This window comes from Myotis brandtii, unplaced genomic scaffold (assembly GCF_000412655.1).
Source record: "Myotis brandtii unplaced genomic scaffold, ASM41265v1 scaffold293, whole genome shotgun sequence".
NCBI classification, from domain to species: domain Eukaryota; kingdom Metazoa; phylum Chordata; class Mammalia; order Chiroptera; family Vespertilionidae; genus Myotis; species Myotis brandtii.
The window spans coordinates 1708287-1726204 of record NW_005361201.1 but is presented as its reverse complement, the minus strand read 5'-3'; the positions used below and the strand labels follow the sequence as shown (position 1 = coordinate 1726204).

Here is a 17918-nt window from a genome sequence, read left to right as displayed (position 1 = left end):
TGCTAACTGTTGGCTACACAGAGACACATAGCCTTGGCCTGCAGGAAACAGACAAGTAAACAGTCAAGGAGAACATGGGATTATCGGGACTCAAGTGGTGTTTGGAAGGGGTCTGCTGCTCAGAGAAGGGTGGCTCACCCAGGCTGAGGTCAGGGAGGGCTTTCAGGACTTGAAAGGGAAAGACAAACAAAACTACATGGACATAAACTGTAAAGTCATTAAAGAGCCTCCTCACGTCGTTTGAAAATAAAACATTGGGCAAGGGAAGTTGAATTAATCTACTTCTCTAGAAAACAGGAAGGTGAGGGGACACTATGCGTGTGATACCATGCACTGTCTCTGTAAATGCTGAAGTATGTTGGGCAAGGACATCACATAGCTTTGCAATAGTCTCTGGAATGATTCTTCCTACAGTAAAGACTGTGGCAGCCGGCAAATGGCTACTCAGATGATGAGCCAATAACACCCCCAGCTGACTCCTTGGCTGTGATTTCCCATTTAAATAATTCTAAATTTTAAAAAATGGGGTCCCTGCATATCTTTTACTTAAGAAAGAAGATGAAACTAGACACAAACATTTTGCCACTTCTTAACAGAAGTTGTTAGCAGAGTTGGGGAGGAGGTGCTTCCTTTCCATTTATCTAATTTCCCGAAGAGCAATTCCCCCTGGGCCTGTTGGCCTACCCTCTCCCTCTCCCTTGACTGATTGTGAGCTGTAGAGAGGAACTGCACATGGGTAACCCTGCTCTTTCCTCACTTGTTCCTGAGGGACCAGGAGGCCCTAAAATGTGCAGAGGAAGCCCTATGTGCACATGCTCTATGGGTTGCCTTGGATACCTGTGACTGGCTGCAGGAGCCTAGTTTGGGGATTCAATATTATGAATACTATTGTCATGTACATAAGTCACATTCTTGGGCATGATCTTTATCAGTATTGATATTGATGTTTTGGTCTCCACTTGCTTGATTTGTTTCTCTGTTTCTCTGTTCAGGATGCAGGTAGGAAAAACAAGGGTATCATTTGTAGGCACTACTCAAACCAGGAAAGCTATCATAATAAATTACTATATTGGTCCATAATATATTAAATACCTCAGGTACCCTGAGAAGGCCAAGTTTCTGAACCTATAAAACAAGGGTCTGATCTTCAACCGCATGGATGAATAACCATAAAGCAAGCTGGTAATGAGAAAGAACTGTGACACCAATCCTCAGAGAAGCAGAAAGGAGGCAGAGGAGAGCACCAGCAGCACCCCAGCTCCTGCAGTCATCAGCTCTGAAGTTTCCCACTTTTTGCCTTCAGGTTCTATGACACCTGGAAAGCTCACTAATGGTAGTAGACAGCCAACTTCATAAGCACACAGTGTCTGACATATGGGGGTTGGTGCTCTGTGGTCACCATCTTAAAGGTCTCAGTCATTTCATCTTTGAATTTGTGTTTTGTAACAGAGGTCCCATGGGACAATGGAGCACATGATTGGGGTTTAGAGCCTGAGCTCATGTGTAGCCCCACCTCCTATTGTCTCCCTGTCTCTCTAGGATGGGTTCTCAGCTCTCCATTTCCTACCAATGGCCCCCAGATCCCTCATAGCCTCTCCCTCCCCATCCATCAACAACTGCCTTACTCTGTCCCCAGCAGAGTCCTGTGTACAGACACAGGAAGGGTCAGTTTGGGTATGCACTCTTGCTCTAGGTGTTTCCAGGTGGAACATAGCTATGCCATCCCTGCCCTTAGCTGGAAGCACTTGGGTGCATTCTGTGGGAGATGAGGGAACTGGTAAGGAGGCTACAGTCCTCTTGTGTTGTCCATCTGCTGTGGACTAGGTGTGGAAGGAAAGCTACAGAACGGGCCTCCCCTGCCCCAGCCAGGTCAGAGCGCATGTACACAGGGGAGCACCATAGACCATGGGGGACGGGCCTGAAGCTCCTATGATGGTCTGTGCTCAACCCAAGACAATCCCTGTGGCCAAGGTAGAGACATTAAATAGCAAATTAAAATACCACGATAGGCTGAGATAGAGACCACAGAAGAATGATATAAGCATTATATTTTACTACGTTTAAACAGCAGAATTTTCCTACTCCTTGAACAAGGACCCCACTTTCATTTTACTCTGGGCTCTGCAAATCACACAGCCACGCCTACCGGTAGAGTTCTTTGACCTGAAACCAAAGGAGTCCTAACTGACACCTAATATGCCTTTCATGTGGCTCTACATTAGAAGTAATTCTATATAAGCCTCTTTCCCTAAGATAATACCACGTTATATATTGTTTTATTGTGTTGAAAGCCTTTGTTCAAATCCTTTTCCTACCCTAAATGGCAAAATCTCCAGTGGCCCTATTTTCAGTTGTTTTTTTTTTGTTTTTTGTGTGCCTAAAATTAGTCTCCTGATACAGAATTCCCACTCACTGTATGTTTATGAACTGCATGTCAATCTTATCAGTCATTATCAGTTTTCAAGCCCCAATGACAGACAAGAGCACAGGGTTAGCCTATCAGCGACTTATGGACAACTGCCTGCTTAGAGCCCACCTTCAGTTCCCGCCGATCTCAGGACTGGGGAAACAGATCAACACTTCCACAGACAGCCCCAACCCTCATGTCCGGTTGTGTAAATCTAATTTGAAACAGTTTGTACGTGTTTTCCCCACTTAACCCCAAATATTTAGCAGCAGCTACTGCCTATTTTCACAAGTACTTTAGTCTGTTTACAAAAATGTCCACAAAAATATTTTTAATTATAGATTCTCATTGCACTCTCTCTTCCCTTTTTATTTTCTTTACTGTCTCTAGTTAGAATATCAAAAGACGAGAGAGAGAGAGAGAGAGAGAGAGAGAGAGAGAAATATGATAGAAATATGATGAATAGCCATGGAGGAAAAGAAAGTGAAAGCATAAATGGAAAACAAAAGGAGTAGAAAATAGGAAAAAAAATGATGAAAGAAAAGAAAAAGGAAGGGAAGGAGAGGAGGGAAGAAACGAAAAGCAGTCACACTGAGTTAAATCAGATTCAACTATGTCTTATTCAGGTTTCACCTGTGAAATAGACTAGTGCTAGCAGCCCGCCGGGGATACGGTGGGAACTGAATGAGATGACACACATGAACACACCCAGCAAGGTGTCTGGCAAGTACATACTTGCAACTATTATTGAAGCTGAACTGGCATTTTCCATCCTCGTGAAAAATCAAAAACTCCTCATATGAGCATCAGCCACTAGGAAAGCCCGTCTGAGAGAATTCACACCAATTAGTATTTTTGAGAAATCACTGCCTTGTGTTTTGGTTGTTAATAGAAGTGTGAACAGGTAGTCGATTCCATGAACAACATCATGTCTAGAAAAGCTCTTACACACTGCCAGAAAAAAAAAAAAGAATTACTTCAAATTGTCTGGTGATCCTTATCCACCCACCTCTGTAAATGTTTCAGTTACAGGTGGGAAAGTCACCTATCAAATGCCTGCAATGAAACCGAGAGACAAATTTGGGTACAGGTACACCTCAGAGACATTACAGGCTAGTTCCAGACCACCGTAACAAAGCAAGTATCAATAAAGTGAGCATCACAGTAAAGTGAGTATTGCAATAAAGTATCTTGATCATTTTGGGGGTGGAGGGTCTTCCCTTCAGTTTATGTTTTTAAATGCAACATCTGTGATGTATGATAAAGGGCAGTGCAATAAAATGAGGTCTGACTGTACTTTGGTCAGAAGGCTGCGCTTCAAGCAGCTCATGAGCTGCCTCCTCCTTCTTCCTCATCTTTGCACCACTAATAATACTGCCTTCATTTCTTATAGCATTTGATATTTTAAAACTCTCCCATACATACTCCTTTAATAAGGTTTTGCAGTAGCATTGTTGGATAAACACAGAAGGTGGTACTAACCCGATTTTACTATGTAAAAATATAGACTTTGCAACTCACCAGTGATAAAATCAGGTCTAAACCTCAACTCTCCAAACTGTTTGTCTAATTCTTCAACTACACTGCACTGCTTCCCCAAGCAACATTTATAAAACATAGGATTCTTCCACCTTACTGAGGTCAACAAAATTGACCATGAAAATCACTTCAAGAAAATTATTTTCCTAATTCATAACTTTCAAGAAAAGATGTATTTCTAGACACCAGAAACATTATTTGAACACATATTTTTCCCACAGTTGAACTTTCAAATTCCACAAAGGTGAAGTGACCACTTATCACAATGCTGTTAGAGGACTTAGCAAACACAAACTCACTGCACCAGCGCAATTAATATTATTTGACAAGGTAACATAATTCGGAGACAAACGCATTAAAATCAAATCCCTGTGTTGCTCCCTCCTCAGATTTACAGCATGAACGTGCAGTTACTAGCAATGGGCTTTGTAATCCGGGGAACTCTATTCATGTTTATGTGTTTTGTGTTGCTTTGAAAATAGTTTCAGCCTTTTTCTAAAAGCTGAGCACTGGTTTCTTTATTTGCCTCATGGAACTGAAAAAAAAAAACACCCACAAATATTACATACATAAATTCCCATTGTAAGAGATGCAGACAATATTGAATACATAGCAATGAGTGAATTCTATTTCACACACACACACCCATGGGGAAGATGGAGAACAGTTTGCATGTTTCCAGTGCCTATGCATTTGCATAAATGTGCGTGCAGACATTTTAAAATAATGAATTAGATATGTGAGGATGCTATATGTATTGTCCTATAACTTGATTTTATTTATTTTTCTTTTCTTTTTTCTCCAAAATATGTCTTGGAGATCTCTCAGTATGTATGTATACGTGTGTGCATGTGTATATATATGTGCACATGTATGCATGTATACATGTGTGTGCACATACATACACTTAGAGTTTCTAACCACTCTATTCCATGATACATCAAATAGACTAAATTATTCCGTTACCGAGGAGCATTTTGGCAGTTTCTGGTTTTTGATGAATACAAATGCCACAAAAACATCACTGTGTCTGCATGTAATGACCACATGCTTTTCTAGAACACATTTCAAGAGGTGGAATCAAGAAAATTCCTACATTGCTCTTCAGATTTATAAATATTGATAGGTTTTGTCAAATTACCACTAGAAAGGTTCACCAATTTAAACTCTGTTATGTATGAGGCTATTTACCCCAAGATCACCAATACAATGAAATTAATCTTTCCAAACTATCCCTTCACCTAATTATGAATGTGGTGAAGTAAGTCATTATTTCTCTCTCATCATCAGGATGTCATCTCTGTAGAGAATAATGTGCTGTGTGTCCTTGGGCAAGGTACTTAAACTTTCTGTGTCTCAGTTTTGTCACCTCTGAAATGAGGGTGAAATAATACCTATTTTTTTTCTGTTTGTTTGTTTGTTTGCTTCAGGGGGTGGGGAGGCTGGGGCTGTACATTTTGCCTCTTCCAATATGATTGTGTCTCCTTCCCCTTTGGTTGATTCAGTCACTTAACACTTACTTAAGGAGCATCTACAATATGCCAGGCACCCTTCCAGTTGCTGGGGACAGAGCAGGGAGACAAGACTAAGTGGTCATTCTCATGGAGCTGACATCCCAACGGGGAGACAGACAATGCATAAACATGTAGATGTGCAATATTCTATCAGGTTGTGTCAGTGAAGAAAAAATGAAGTAGGGCACAGAAGTAAGAGGTAATAGGGGTGTCATTTTAAACAGGATGGTCAAAGAAAGTTCCTGTAATGAGTGATACTGAAAGAAATGAGCCTGGGGGCTGAGGGGACAACAAGCAAAGTCCTGGGACAGGAATGTGATGGACATGTTCCAAGAATAACATGGTCATGAGAAAGGAATGAGGGGAAGAGAAAAGAGAGAGGCTGAGAGGACACAGGGACCCGATGCTGAACCAAAGGGAGGAGTTTGTATTTTATACTAAATGCAAATGGGAGCAAGGGCACTGACCTCGGAATTTGCTGAGCTGCTACAAACACAGAGAGCAGCTGAAATTTTAGGCTTCCTCCCTAAATAGATGCCTCGAGTGTGACCACGAGCAGTGCCCACTTGCTCTCTGAGCAAAGCCTCACAGGGAATGGAGGCAATCAGAGCATCCTTCACCAGCTCAGGCCCAGAGGCAAAGCTGAACAGCCATCCAATGGTGGGACCATGCCCCTGACCCACACATATACCTCTTTCATTCAGCCCAAAAGGTACACTCAAAGCATGTCTCCTCTCCTCTGATGCCCAGTGCCCTTTCCAGCTGATAAACCAGGAGCAGGAGCCCTGACCATGCCAGAGTGTCGAAAGCATTCTGCACATGAGTACCGAGAGCCCAGGCAGGGTGGCAGCTCACAGCATACTCCCAGGGCAGCAAGCCTACCTCTGCAGATGGTCCCGTTCCCCACATAGCCCGGTTTGCAGGTGCAGCTGTGTCCTCGGACAGTGTTGGTGCAGATGGCATTCTCATCACAGTTGTGCTGCCCACTGCCACATTCGTCGTGCTCTGTACACAGAGGGAAAAAGAAAGAGAGACACCTTTATTTAAGTTGGAATCACCAGTGTTGAAAAAATTAGTTGGGACTCCCCAAATAGGAATGACAGTGACTACCGTCCATGCACGGGGACATTACTGTGTACAATCAGGTTTCTCTGCATGATGTGGTTGAAATCTCAATGACTCTAAAAGCTGATGTTATTCTCCCCACTTTGCAGGGAAAGTGAGTGTCAGAGAAGTCAAGCGACTTATGCAAGTCCAGGACGGATGTGTGCTTGTCTAAGAACATTGCTTCTTCCACGTTCTGTGAAGGTTTCTGCAAAGGCTTCAAGGCAGTGGTGCTCAACAGGGGGCCATTTGGAGTCCTCTTTACCCCTTGAAACATTTGATGGTGTCTGGAAATATTTTCAATTATCATTATTTGGGATAAAGGATGCCATAAAACCTAGGGGATAGAGGCTAGGGATGCTGCTAAGCATCTTACAATGCACAGGAAAGCCCACCACAACAAAGAACTCATTAGTGTAAAATGTCAGTGGTACCAAGGATGGAAACCTTTCCTCCAAGGTTAGAAAAAGAGACAAACCTACATGAGAGATTCTATGGCTTCTTTCGAACAAAGAGGGTGAGACTGGAAAGGAAGACAGTTACATAGCCTGGCAAAGAAGCACTGACCAAGTACTTCCCAAAGATTGGCTCTGGTCACAGGGAATGTTGGCCAGGCCCAGGCTGTGCTCTGAGTAGAAAAGCAATTTACTCACAAGACTCTCTTTAAGGGCTTTCAGCGGTTTAATTTTCCATAGAATCTGTTTACATAGGGTGCAGAATTTAATCTCTGGTTTAAATGTGTAGTACTGTGGTTATATACAGGGTGGGGCAAAAGCAAGTTTATAGTTGTTTGTATATAAAATAATAAAATAATTAAATAATAATACAAGAATAAACTGTATTTCACATACTCACAACTGTAAACCTACTTTTGCCCCACCCATATATTCAAATAGTGGTGATATCCTTAAACCACAAGATGTGTGTATGGAAGGGAGGGGGGGAGATCTAACAGTACACCATGGACTAAAAGATTCCAAGTATGAAATCAAGATTTCACAGACAACTATACTTTCTACTCATAATAAGTAAGTTTAAAGCATCTAAATGATTACTTTGGAAATAAATAAACAATACAGGAAAGACTATGTCTTTTAATCTCTTTAACATCTGCTAGTATAACATTTTAGAAATTTTAAGAAGAAAAAATCAAGTAGGGCTATTAAATCATAAAAGGTTCTAAAGTAAGTGTTGAAGTCCCAGGTAAAAACCCCAACAAAATAACACTAATTGAATAAAAATTAAAATTCAATACAATCTGTTAACTATCGTGTCCTGTTCGATCAATGTAGAAATATCATCTATCTTCATTAATTTCCATTCTAAATTTCATAACAGAGACCCAGAAATGAGCTGTTTCAGTCATGCAATTAAACTAAAAGCACACACATTTGACTGGATTTAACACCTTGGCTTTTTCCAAAGGAAAGTCTTCTTTAGGCCTCAAGACCAACCCGAACTGTCAGTGAGAAACGTGCACAGGTTAGCAAGCATTGGGAAGGGAGGAGATTTATGAGTGCACACTTCTAGTCTGCGCTACAGTCATTTCCAGCACACTCCCAAAATAGCTTAACCCTGTGGAAGTCTGACCAAATTTACAGACCTATCAAGCACCTGGTATGGGCAGCTGCAATACCAGATGGTTTTAGGAACAACAACAACAAAAAAAAGGTCTAAGAGTACAGAGTTCGACTCCAAGAGCTTTCCCACCTCCTTATTTAAATTCACTTAATAAATAATTATTAGTGTCTGTACTGGGAACACAAAATGAGTAGATACGATCTCAACTCACGTGAACATTTTAATAGGGGCCACCAGACGGCCATTTATAACACAAGGGAAGAGAGATAAGAGTTATAAGTGGGTGACCTTACATTTTATCATACAAACAAACATATTTCAGAGTCAAAGGGGGTTCTGCTAATAACTATACTGGAATAATAGGTACATAACTCAGGATGACCTAAGCAAACCTGCAAGTGTAGTTACTCCAGATAAGAACAAAGATGGACTAAGAATTCGTTACAGGAAATTTCTGTGAATAGGGAGAAAAGTCTTCTTGTAAAACATAGTACTTGAATTAGTTTTTAAAAAATGGTTGTGATTTTATTGGCCAGAATTATCCAAAAAGGGCACTCCAGAAAAAAAAGAACAGTGTGAAGAAAGGTATTGTTTTATGCAACATTCCAAAAGTTTGGTCCCTCCTTTCCAACCTGGTCTTTTTTCAGCTTTGTTGAGGCATAACTGACAAATAAAATTCTAAGATATTTAAAGTAGCATCGAACAGACTGTCAAACTACAGCAGGAAGGCAGAGGAGGGTTGGGGGACGGGGTCGGGGGTGGTAAGAGATCAACCGAAGGACTTGTATGCATGCATATAAGCATAACCAATGGACACAAGACTCTGGGGTAGGGAGGCTGGGGGAATGTCAAGGGGGAAAAAAGGAGACATATGTAATACTCTTTGTAATACTTTAAGCAATAAAACAAAATTTTAAAAAAAACTGAAAAAAATAAAGTGTATGTTGTGATGATTTGATATATTATACATTGTGAAAGGATTCTCCCCATTGAGTTAATTAACACATCTACTGTTCCTGGTCTTATCTCCTCATATCATTAAAGCAAAGCTTCTTCTCTAATGAGGAGGCCCCATTCTGTCCTGCAAATGTTTGAGTTCATTCCCATTTTGTCATGGTGTTTCCCTGACTCAATATATTATTTCCCAGTTGGAAAAACCTGTGTCCCTGCCTGGCTTCACACACCATTCCACACCCACACTCTTGCCATGAAGCTTTCTTCACCCGCTCCTCACACCACATGAATGTTACCATCTTGAAACTTTTATTACATTTAATATCTTTACCTCTTTGGAGGCAATCACAGCACAATATGTAGTGATACTTATGAGTTTTATCATTAATGTCTTCTTAAGTAATTAACTTTGAAGAGATGAATCATATCATATTTTCTACAACCCTGACATTTTCTACAACCATCACTACTTTACATAATTAATGATGTTGAGCCCAAAGAAATCCAAGCATTGAGCGAAACATTGTACATACATCATTGAATTATCCCAACAATCATATGAAGTTATGTTTGCTCATTTTACAATGAAGTAACTGAGACAAGAAGACATTCAATAACCTTCCTAAAATCACAAAACTAGTAAGTAGGGGAACTTGGATTTGTGACTCTAGACACCAGAGGTGACCTCCACATTACTGGGCAGTTGGAAGCAATTTGGGTGTGGTTGAAGCTAAGCCAAGACACAAGGGAATGATTCCATGATGCCAAAAATGAAGACTGTTTTGTGTTTTCTTTCTATACTGGCCCCAAATACCTACTTAAGATGTGATCTATCCCCAAAGGGCACTTACTAGCTTCCTGAACTTGACTCAGCCAATCTATGTCTTATACAAGTGTGCATAATAATAGAACTTATCTCCTGGGATGGTTGTGAGCATTAAATTACTACTGCGGGTAAAACACTTACCACAGCACATCACAACTAAATGCTCCATAAGTGTAAGCTATTTTACTGTCACTATTGCTATTGCCATTACTACCACTAGTAGTACCACTTCTATACCACGAGTACTACTATTAGCATTACTACTGCAATTACTTGTGAAGAGACTTCATTATTGGATGGTGGTATAAACTTGCTAAGAAAATGTTCTCTTTCCTTTAAGGGTGATAGTTCAGGCAGAAAGGCTGTGAATAGATATGCTTTTGAAGACAATTAAATTAGAACACCTCTGAAGATCCAAGGAAGTATTTGCTTAGATTCAATTATGGTCCCCAAGAAACAAGACTATGGATTGGGAAGGTGAAAGATGTATGCTTAAGATTGTTGATGTGTGACCCGAGTTTGGAGTGTCAGACCTCTCAGGACAAAGGGTAATGATGATAATAATTACTGTTATGCTGGCTAATACTTACTTAGCGCTCATAAGTGCTGCCATTGTCACGTAGTTCTTTGCTCCTTTCTCTATTCTCTTTCACAGGGTAGCTCAGAAGGACTCTAACTAATCCACCTCGGTAACATTGCAATCAATTGCAATCAATAGCCACTGTCAATTAACACATTGTTTTCCTTCGAAAACTAATCAGGACCCACACAAGCTACTAAAACAATCAATGCAGCTGTGGCTGCAAATGCCTCATGTGTAGGGTCTGGCTGGCGTGTAGCTTTACTTCGTTCAAGGAAATATCTTTTGTACTTTACAAACATATTACAATAACCTCACTGGGATATTCCAAGCTGGTCTTATCAGTCACATTTTACAGATGGAGAAATTGGAATTTGGATCACATTAGAGGCTTTTCTTATAAGTACATAGGTAATAAGTTTTACATCTGAAACTCAAACTCCCATCTCCTCATTCCTTCTGCATTCTTTCCAAAACCCCACTTAGACCACAGCATAGGTCATATTTACTTAAAAATAATTGAATCAGGCAGCCACGGGAAACTTAGAAGAAAAGAGCTTGTAAATTAAATAGAATCAGGTAATGATATGTTGATGTGTTTATTTACCACAGTGACTTTGTGAGGGGAAGAGAAAGGGATGTGTTTCAGGAGCTCTCTTTGAGGCAGGCCTTTTGTTTCATAAAGAATTGCTAGAGACACAGTCCCTGGACTGTGAGAAAATATGTACAAAGCATATATCTTATTAGTACCTTGAATTCAGAATATATAAAGAACCTTTAAAACCCAGTCATAAAAATATAACCCAATTAGAATATAGAAAAAATATTTAAATAGACAATCTCCAAAGAAGATAGCAAATGGCTAATATGCACATAAAAAGATGCTCAACATCTCCAGTAACCAGGGAACTCCAAAGCAAAACCACTGCACAACCACTGGAATGGCTATCATTAAAAAGACAGACAATAAGTATTTATAAGAATGTGGTGAAATTGGATCCCTTGTGCATTGCTAGTGGGGATATAAAATATTCAGGAATACTTTGGCAGTTCTGCAAACTATTAAAGACAGGATTCCAACATGTCCCAGCAACCCATTCCTAGGTATATACCCAAGAAATATGAAACACATGTCCACACAAATACTTGCACACTGATGTTCATATCAGCATGATTCACAATAGCCATATTGTGGAAACCACCCAAATATTCAACAACTGATGAATGCATCAAGAAAATGTAATAAAGTCATATGACAGTATTCAGTAATAAAACAGAATGCAGCACTGCCACATACTACAACATGTATCATGGATTAACCTCAAGAACATTTTGTTGCCCTAACTAGTTTGGCTCAGTAGATAGAGTGCCGGCCTGCAGAATGAAGGGTCCCAGGTTCGATTCCAGTCAAGGGCATGTACTTTGGTTGCAGGCACATCTTCAGTAGGGGGTGTGCAGGAGGCAGCTGATCTATGTTTCTCTCTCATCAATGTTTCTAACTCTCTCTCCCTTCCTCTCTGTAAAAAATCAATAAAATATATATATTTTTAAAAAGAACATTTTGTTAAGTGAATAAAGTCAGTCACAAAAGATCATATGCAATGTGATCCCTTTTACATAAAATTTCCAGAATAGGTCAATCTATAGAAATAGAAGTAGGTGAGTGGTTACCTAGGACTGAGCTGGAGGTAATGGGGTATGACTGTTAATGCGCACTAGTTTTCTTCTTGGGGTGATGAAAATGTTCTAAAATTAGATTATTATAATGGTTGTACAACTCCGAAAATATCCTTAAGACCACCGAATTATACACTTAAAGGAGGTGAACTTTATGCTATGTAAATTATATCTCAATAAAGCAATTAAAATTATTAAGAAGAAAGTTCTGAAATAACACAATCTGTGTCATGTTTTAGGACAGTGATGTAAAGACACAGCAGAAGTCATTCTTGGATTAATTGATTTTACACAAATGAGGACTAGAAATGTTAGTTATATCTAAGAACTATACCATACTTCCTTAATTGAAAAACAGCATTTATTTAATAGCAATATTTTTGAGAAAAGTAATTATGTATAAAATGTATGCATCAACTACAAATGATCTAGTTTCTTAAATGTGAAATCTGAACATCTTTGCCTTAGGCTCAAGAACATATGTTATTTATAATCCAACACAGTGCTTGAATTCAAGAAACAACTTTTCTAAATCAAAATAAATACTACTCTACACACCCTACTTGCCAGAATGGACAACTAAATCTCATTCATTATCAAGCTCCTTGCCACACCACTTTGCCCTCCACAGGAACCTACTATAGTCCTGGAAGTCTTAGAGGAAAGCTTGTGAAAGAGCTATCTGATTTGTACACTGGTTATTGCCCTACTCTATAAATTGTAGCTTGGAGCCCTGCTAATTCCCTGCTAAACTCAGGTGCTGAAATTTTTGCCAAGAGCAGGTCCTCTAGTGTCAGGGCCCTGATTTTTGGGAATACCACAAACCCATTCTCCCCACTCTGGGAGACACTATGTAAAGAACCTATAGATCTCCATCTTCACTCTCCTGGGTCTAAGCTACTTTAGTTGAGACCACTTTTACCTTCCAAACACCAAACCCAAAACCCCAGTGCCTCTGTTTAGCACAGTCTCATTGAAAATGTGGAATAATTCTTTCCATTGGCCAAGAGGCTTTGGGTCCCTGGGAAGCTATCCTTGACTCTACTAAGCCCTAAGGAGGGTTATGGGCAGAATGATATGATAGTAGGGTTGCAAAGAAGAAGGTGGGGATGAGAAGCGGAAGGAGACTAACTAGTTCCCATCCTTCCTTTGTGTGTGTGTGATTTGCATAATATAGTATTCAATTTTTATTATTATACTTTATATGCATCTTTTCTCATTTCACCACAGCAGTAAGAAACAAATCACAAAGTACTAAGTCAATCAAGAGCTTTTCTTCTCAGATATATAGTATTATGTATTAAATAATGGCAGGTTATTTATAGCATTTATTAATCATTTATATGCGATATTTATACATAGAAAGTCTATAAAATGTATCTTAAACTATTAACAATTATTTGCAATAGAGGATGGATAGAGGATAAATGGGAGGTACTTATACTATTTATTCACTTTGTATTATTTTTATTCATTTATTATTTTTAATTGATTTTTATAGAGAGAGAGAGGGAGGGAGGAAGGAACAATGATTTGTTGCTCCACTCATTTGTGCATTTATTGGTTGACTCTTGTATGTGCTGATTGAACCTCAATCTTGGTGCACTGGGACAACACTCTAACCAACTGAGCTACCTGGACAGGACTATTCACCTTGTACTTTTAAATTTTTTACAATCAACATGTATCTTTTATTACTAAATAATGGATGTTTGGGGGGTGTTTTAATTGTTTGTGTTTAGGTGTTTTGTTTTGTTTTTAAGAAGAAAATGGTCTCCAGATATATCCAGAAAAGACAAAGCTTTAGCGGTTGACAGACTGGGATACAAATCCCAGAGAGATTTGAAAAACTGTCTGCGCTGCAGTTTCTGTGTGTGTAAAACGTGGATGACGATGTCATGACCAATGAATTGAAAACTTGGTTTAGTCTCTGTTTCCTAAGACCTGTACAGATTTTACTACAGAGATGTTCAAGAAGCATTTATATAATGAACATTAATGGAACAAAATTTTGTAACGCACCTTGTATCAATTGGGGAATATAGTAGGTGCTCCAAAAATTGCTAGGCCCTCACCACCACCACCACTACCACCACCACCACCATCCCCATCATTATTATGGTGTGGTGTTGGCCTGTATTTCCCATGAACCCTTCCTTAATAATTCCAGGAAGATTTTACTAGGAGCTTTGTTAGTCTCTGATGCTGGAGACCAATTCCAGCATGACAGCAGGGTTGCATCTGGGAATGGATGAAGGCATTTCCCCAAACCTGAATAGGATACATTAAATTGATTTCTTGACTGCCAGACTAAAAGGCATTCTTAATCTACATGTTATTGCCTCCTACTGGCCAAACACCTGAACAGCCATAGGCTAATTCCCCCATTCTGACAATGGACTCTGTACCAAACCCTGACCCTTTAAAGTGTATATCTCTGCCTTGCCTCAGGACAAGTTGTATTAATAAAAAGCATGGGGTCCTGGGGACGAGGAGAACCTAAGACCTTAGACTTAAGACCTTAGAACTTAGCTCCTTTAGCTAAGTTTCTCTGACCCCCATATGCCTTTCAAAATTATATTTAGGCTCTGGACTCTTTATTAGTCTTTGGATTCCTATTTAACATCTGCACACAGCCTTCTCCAGATTCCTGAATCCTTCTTGATGCTGGAACAAGAGCACCAACACTCTGAGTCCAAACCCAGCGTTGTCACTTGCTCACTTTGTGATCTAAGCAAGAACAACTACTGTCTTTGAGCCCCCAAGTTGTTATCTGAAAATAGAAGCAAGAAGAGCCATTGCATAGAGCTGTTGGGAAGATTAACAGAGAGAGCTTGGGACAAGTATCTGGCAGTGTGCCAGCCAAGTAACATGGATTCGGTGACTGTTAGTTTTGTTCCACAGGGATACTTAGAAATGTATTGCTGAACTACAAAATTAATAAAAAGCAGAATTGCAGTCCACTGTCTCTGGGTTTCTTTTAAAACACCTAGTCCAATAGGAATATCCAAAACAAGAATAAAAGAAAGAAGTGAAATTGTTGTTTGACTTTGGTTTTATAAAATGGTCACATAAGCATCCCCCAAAGTGACCCTTTTCCTGAGGCCCTTTATCTCTCTACTATGAAGAGGTTGGTCTGTGTTTCTTTTGGTCCACAACCACCCAGAGGAACTCAGAAGAAAACCTTCTAAATATAATACATAGCAAGAAAAATAATACAGCGTTTTCTTTATCAAAGAAGTTTGCCATCTCCTTTAGGGGATCTTGGCATGAATGTGTTATTCTTTCCTTTTCTGAAGCACAGTGATGGTGCAAAAACAAATAAACCTAAGAAACCTGGGAGATTGACTGGCACAGGGAAGAAGGTTCTTTTCCTCCCCTTTCACCAGTGGTTGTAACTCCTTAGTCAAGTGCTCTGGGGGCCGGTTGACGTATGAGGACCCAAGGCAGATAGAATAGAATCAAAGGGAAACACAGAACCCTGAAAATGTGCTAGTCCTATCACCCTGCTTTCCAATACATCCTATTGATGCTTTTCTCCATACCCTACTGTGGGGGGTTGAATAGTGTTCCCCAAAAAAGTCATGTCCACTAGAACCTTAGAATGTGACCTTCTTTGTAACAGGGTCTTTGCAGATGTAATTAGTTAAGATGAGATCATACTGGATAAAGGTGGGGCTTGTAGCCAATGACTGTTGTCTTTATAAGACAGTGGTTCTCAACCTTGGCTGCACATTAGAATCGCCTGGGAATCTTTTTAAAATCCTGATTTCTGGGCCTCATCTCGGAGAAATCAGGATTTTAAAAAGATTCCCAGGCGATTCTAATGTGCAGCCAAGGTTGAGAACCACTGTTATAAGAAGAGAAGACACGCAAAGTTACACAAGGGAAGAAGGCCAGGTGAAGATGAAGCAGAGATGGAGTTCGGCTGCCAAAAGTCAAGGAAAACCAGGAGCCACCAGAAGCTGAAAGAGGCAAGGAAGAATTCTCCCCCAGAACCCTTGGAGGAAGCATGGCCCTACTGACTCCTTGATTTTTGATTCTGACCTCCAAAATGTAAGAGAGAAAACTTTTGTTGTCTTAAGCCACCCTGTGTGCGAAAATTTGTTACGGCAATGCTAGAAAGCTAATATACCAACCTCATGTATGATTTCATACCATAAGGTACTGGGGAACAGAGGAGAGGCAAGGGGCCAGGGAGGACTTCCTGGAGGAAGTGGCATGAAATGATAAGATTGACTGTGAGTAGCCAGGCAAAATGAGGCAGGGGATCACCTTTGAAAATGACTGACTCTGACACGCGAACTCATTTTTTTGGTTGATTTTTCTTTGTTAAATGGCATTTAAATATATAAAATAAATATCAAAAATATAAGTATTTGTTTTACTATGGTTGCAAATATCAAAAAATTTCTATATGTGACACGGCACCAGAGTTAAGTTAGGGTTTTTCAAAATGCTGACACGCTGAGCTCTAAAGGTTCGCCATCACTGGACTAGGTGGATAGAGAGACAAACTTAGTACAAAGATGGGGAAATTTCCCTGGCCAGGTAGCTCAATGGGTTAGAGCATCATCCCAATAGGCCAAGGTTGCTGGTTCCATCCCCGGTCAGGGCACATACAAGGATCAACCAATGAATGCATAAGCAAGTGGAACAACAAATTGATGGTTCTCTCTGCTGCCCTCTGTTGCCTTTTCTCCTTCCAGATTAGACATGTAAAAAGAAAGCAACTCTTTTGATTAACAGGTAATTATTCAGCACGTATTACCTCCCTCCTGCTGAATCCTGGCTGCCTTCATAAACATGCTTGTAACCAAGGGAATGTGACAAAGTATATTGCATGACTTCTAAGGCAAGGTCAGAAGAAGTCTGGCAGCTTCTGGAATGCTCATTCTCCGGGTCTCCTATATCTCAGGAGGTTATTTCTTAGAACCCAGCTGCCAGGCTGTGAAAAGCTGAGGACACACAGCCAAGCACAAGTCCATACTCCAGTCAGTGGTCCCAGCTGAACTCAACCCAGGCACAAGACATGTGGGGGAAAAGCTTCAGATTATTCCGTTTCTCAGCTGTCTGAGTCTCCCCAGTTCCTGAAGTCTTCCCAGCTGAGGCCCAGATATCAAGGAGATAGCAGCCATCCTTGCTGGACCCTGTCTGGATTATTCATCCACAGAATTGATAAGCATAGTAGACTGGTGCTTGTCCTACACCAATTGCTGGCCACTACACAGCAATCAATAATCAAGTCAGTATCTTTGGCTCTGAGCCCAGGACCTGGTGAGAATCAGGAGCTCTAAGAGGTCTTGCAGAACTATGCTGAAATGCAATAAAAGACTGTGTATGTTCCTCTGAGACAGCCTTCCATCTTAAAAGGGAGATGGATTAACGGATGACTCACTAGCTGTCAGTTGTTTCACACTGTCTTTATTCTGCAAAGACTTCAGTTATCATGTAACATGGACGGACCCTAAAAGGAACCTAAACGAGGGCAAGTTTGCAGCAATCAAAATATGTTTTCAACAACATCAACTAAATGATTGCCCCGGGAACTCCAATGCACATGTTGATGGCACTGTCAAAACCTGTCACCAAATTCTACATCCAGTTTCCTGGTTGAAGCTGTCTGACAATGCACTCATAGGGGAGGAAGTAGAAAGTCATAGAATCAAAAACAAAGGTTTTTCTGGAGAGTTTATAGGAGGCCAGAGCATAGCTGAAGGTCAGAGACAAGGTCCT

The 17918-nt window shown here is 40.2% G+C and overlaps 1 protein-coding gene across 2 annotated transcripts in view; it reads right to left on the bottom strand.

The window, feature by feature from the left end:
- The window catches only part of NELL1 (neural EGFL like 1), a 731583-nt gene that overhangs the window by 267764 nt on the left and 445901 nt on the right, over positions 1-17918 (bottom strand). For both annotated transcript variants that reach the window (XM_005869404.2, XM_005869405.2), the window contains exon 14: positions 6343-6465. In XM_005869404.2, coding sequence (XP_005869466.1) covers positions 6343-6465 — 123 coding nt within the window. The remainder of the gene's footprint in view (positions 1-6342; positions 6466-17918) is intronic.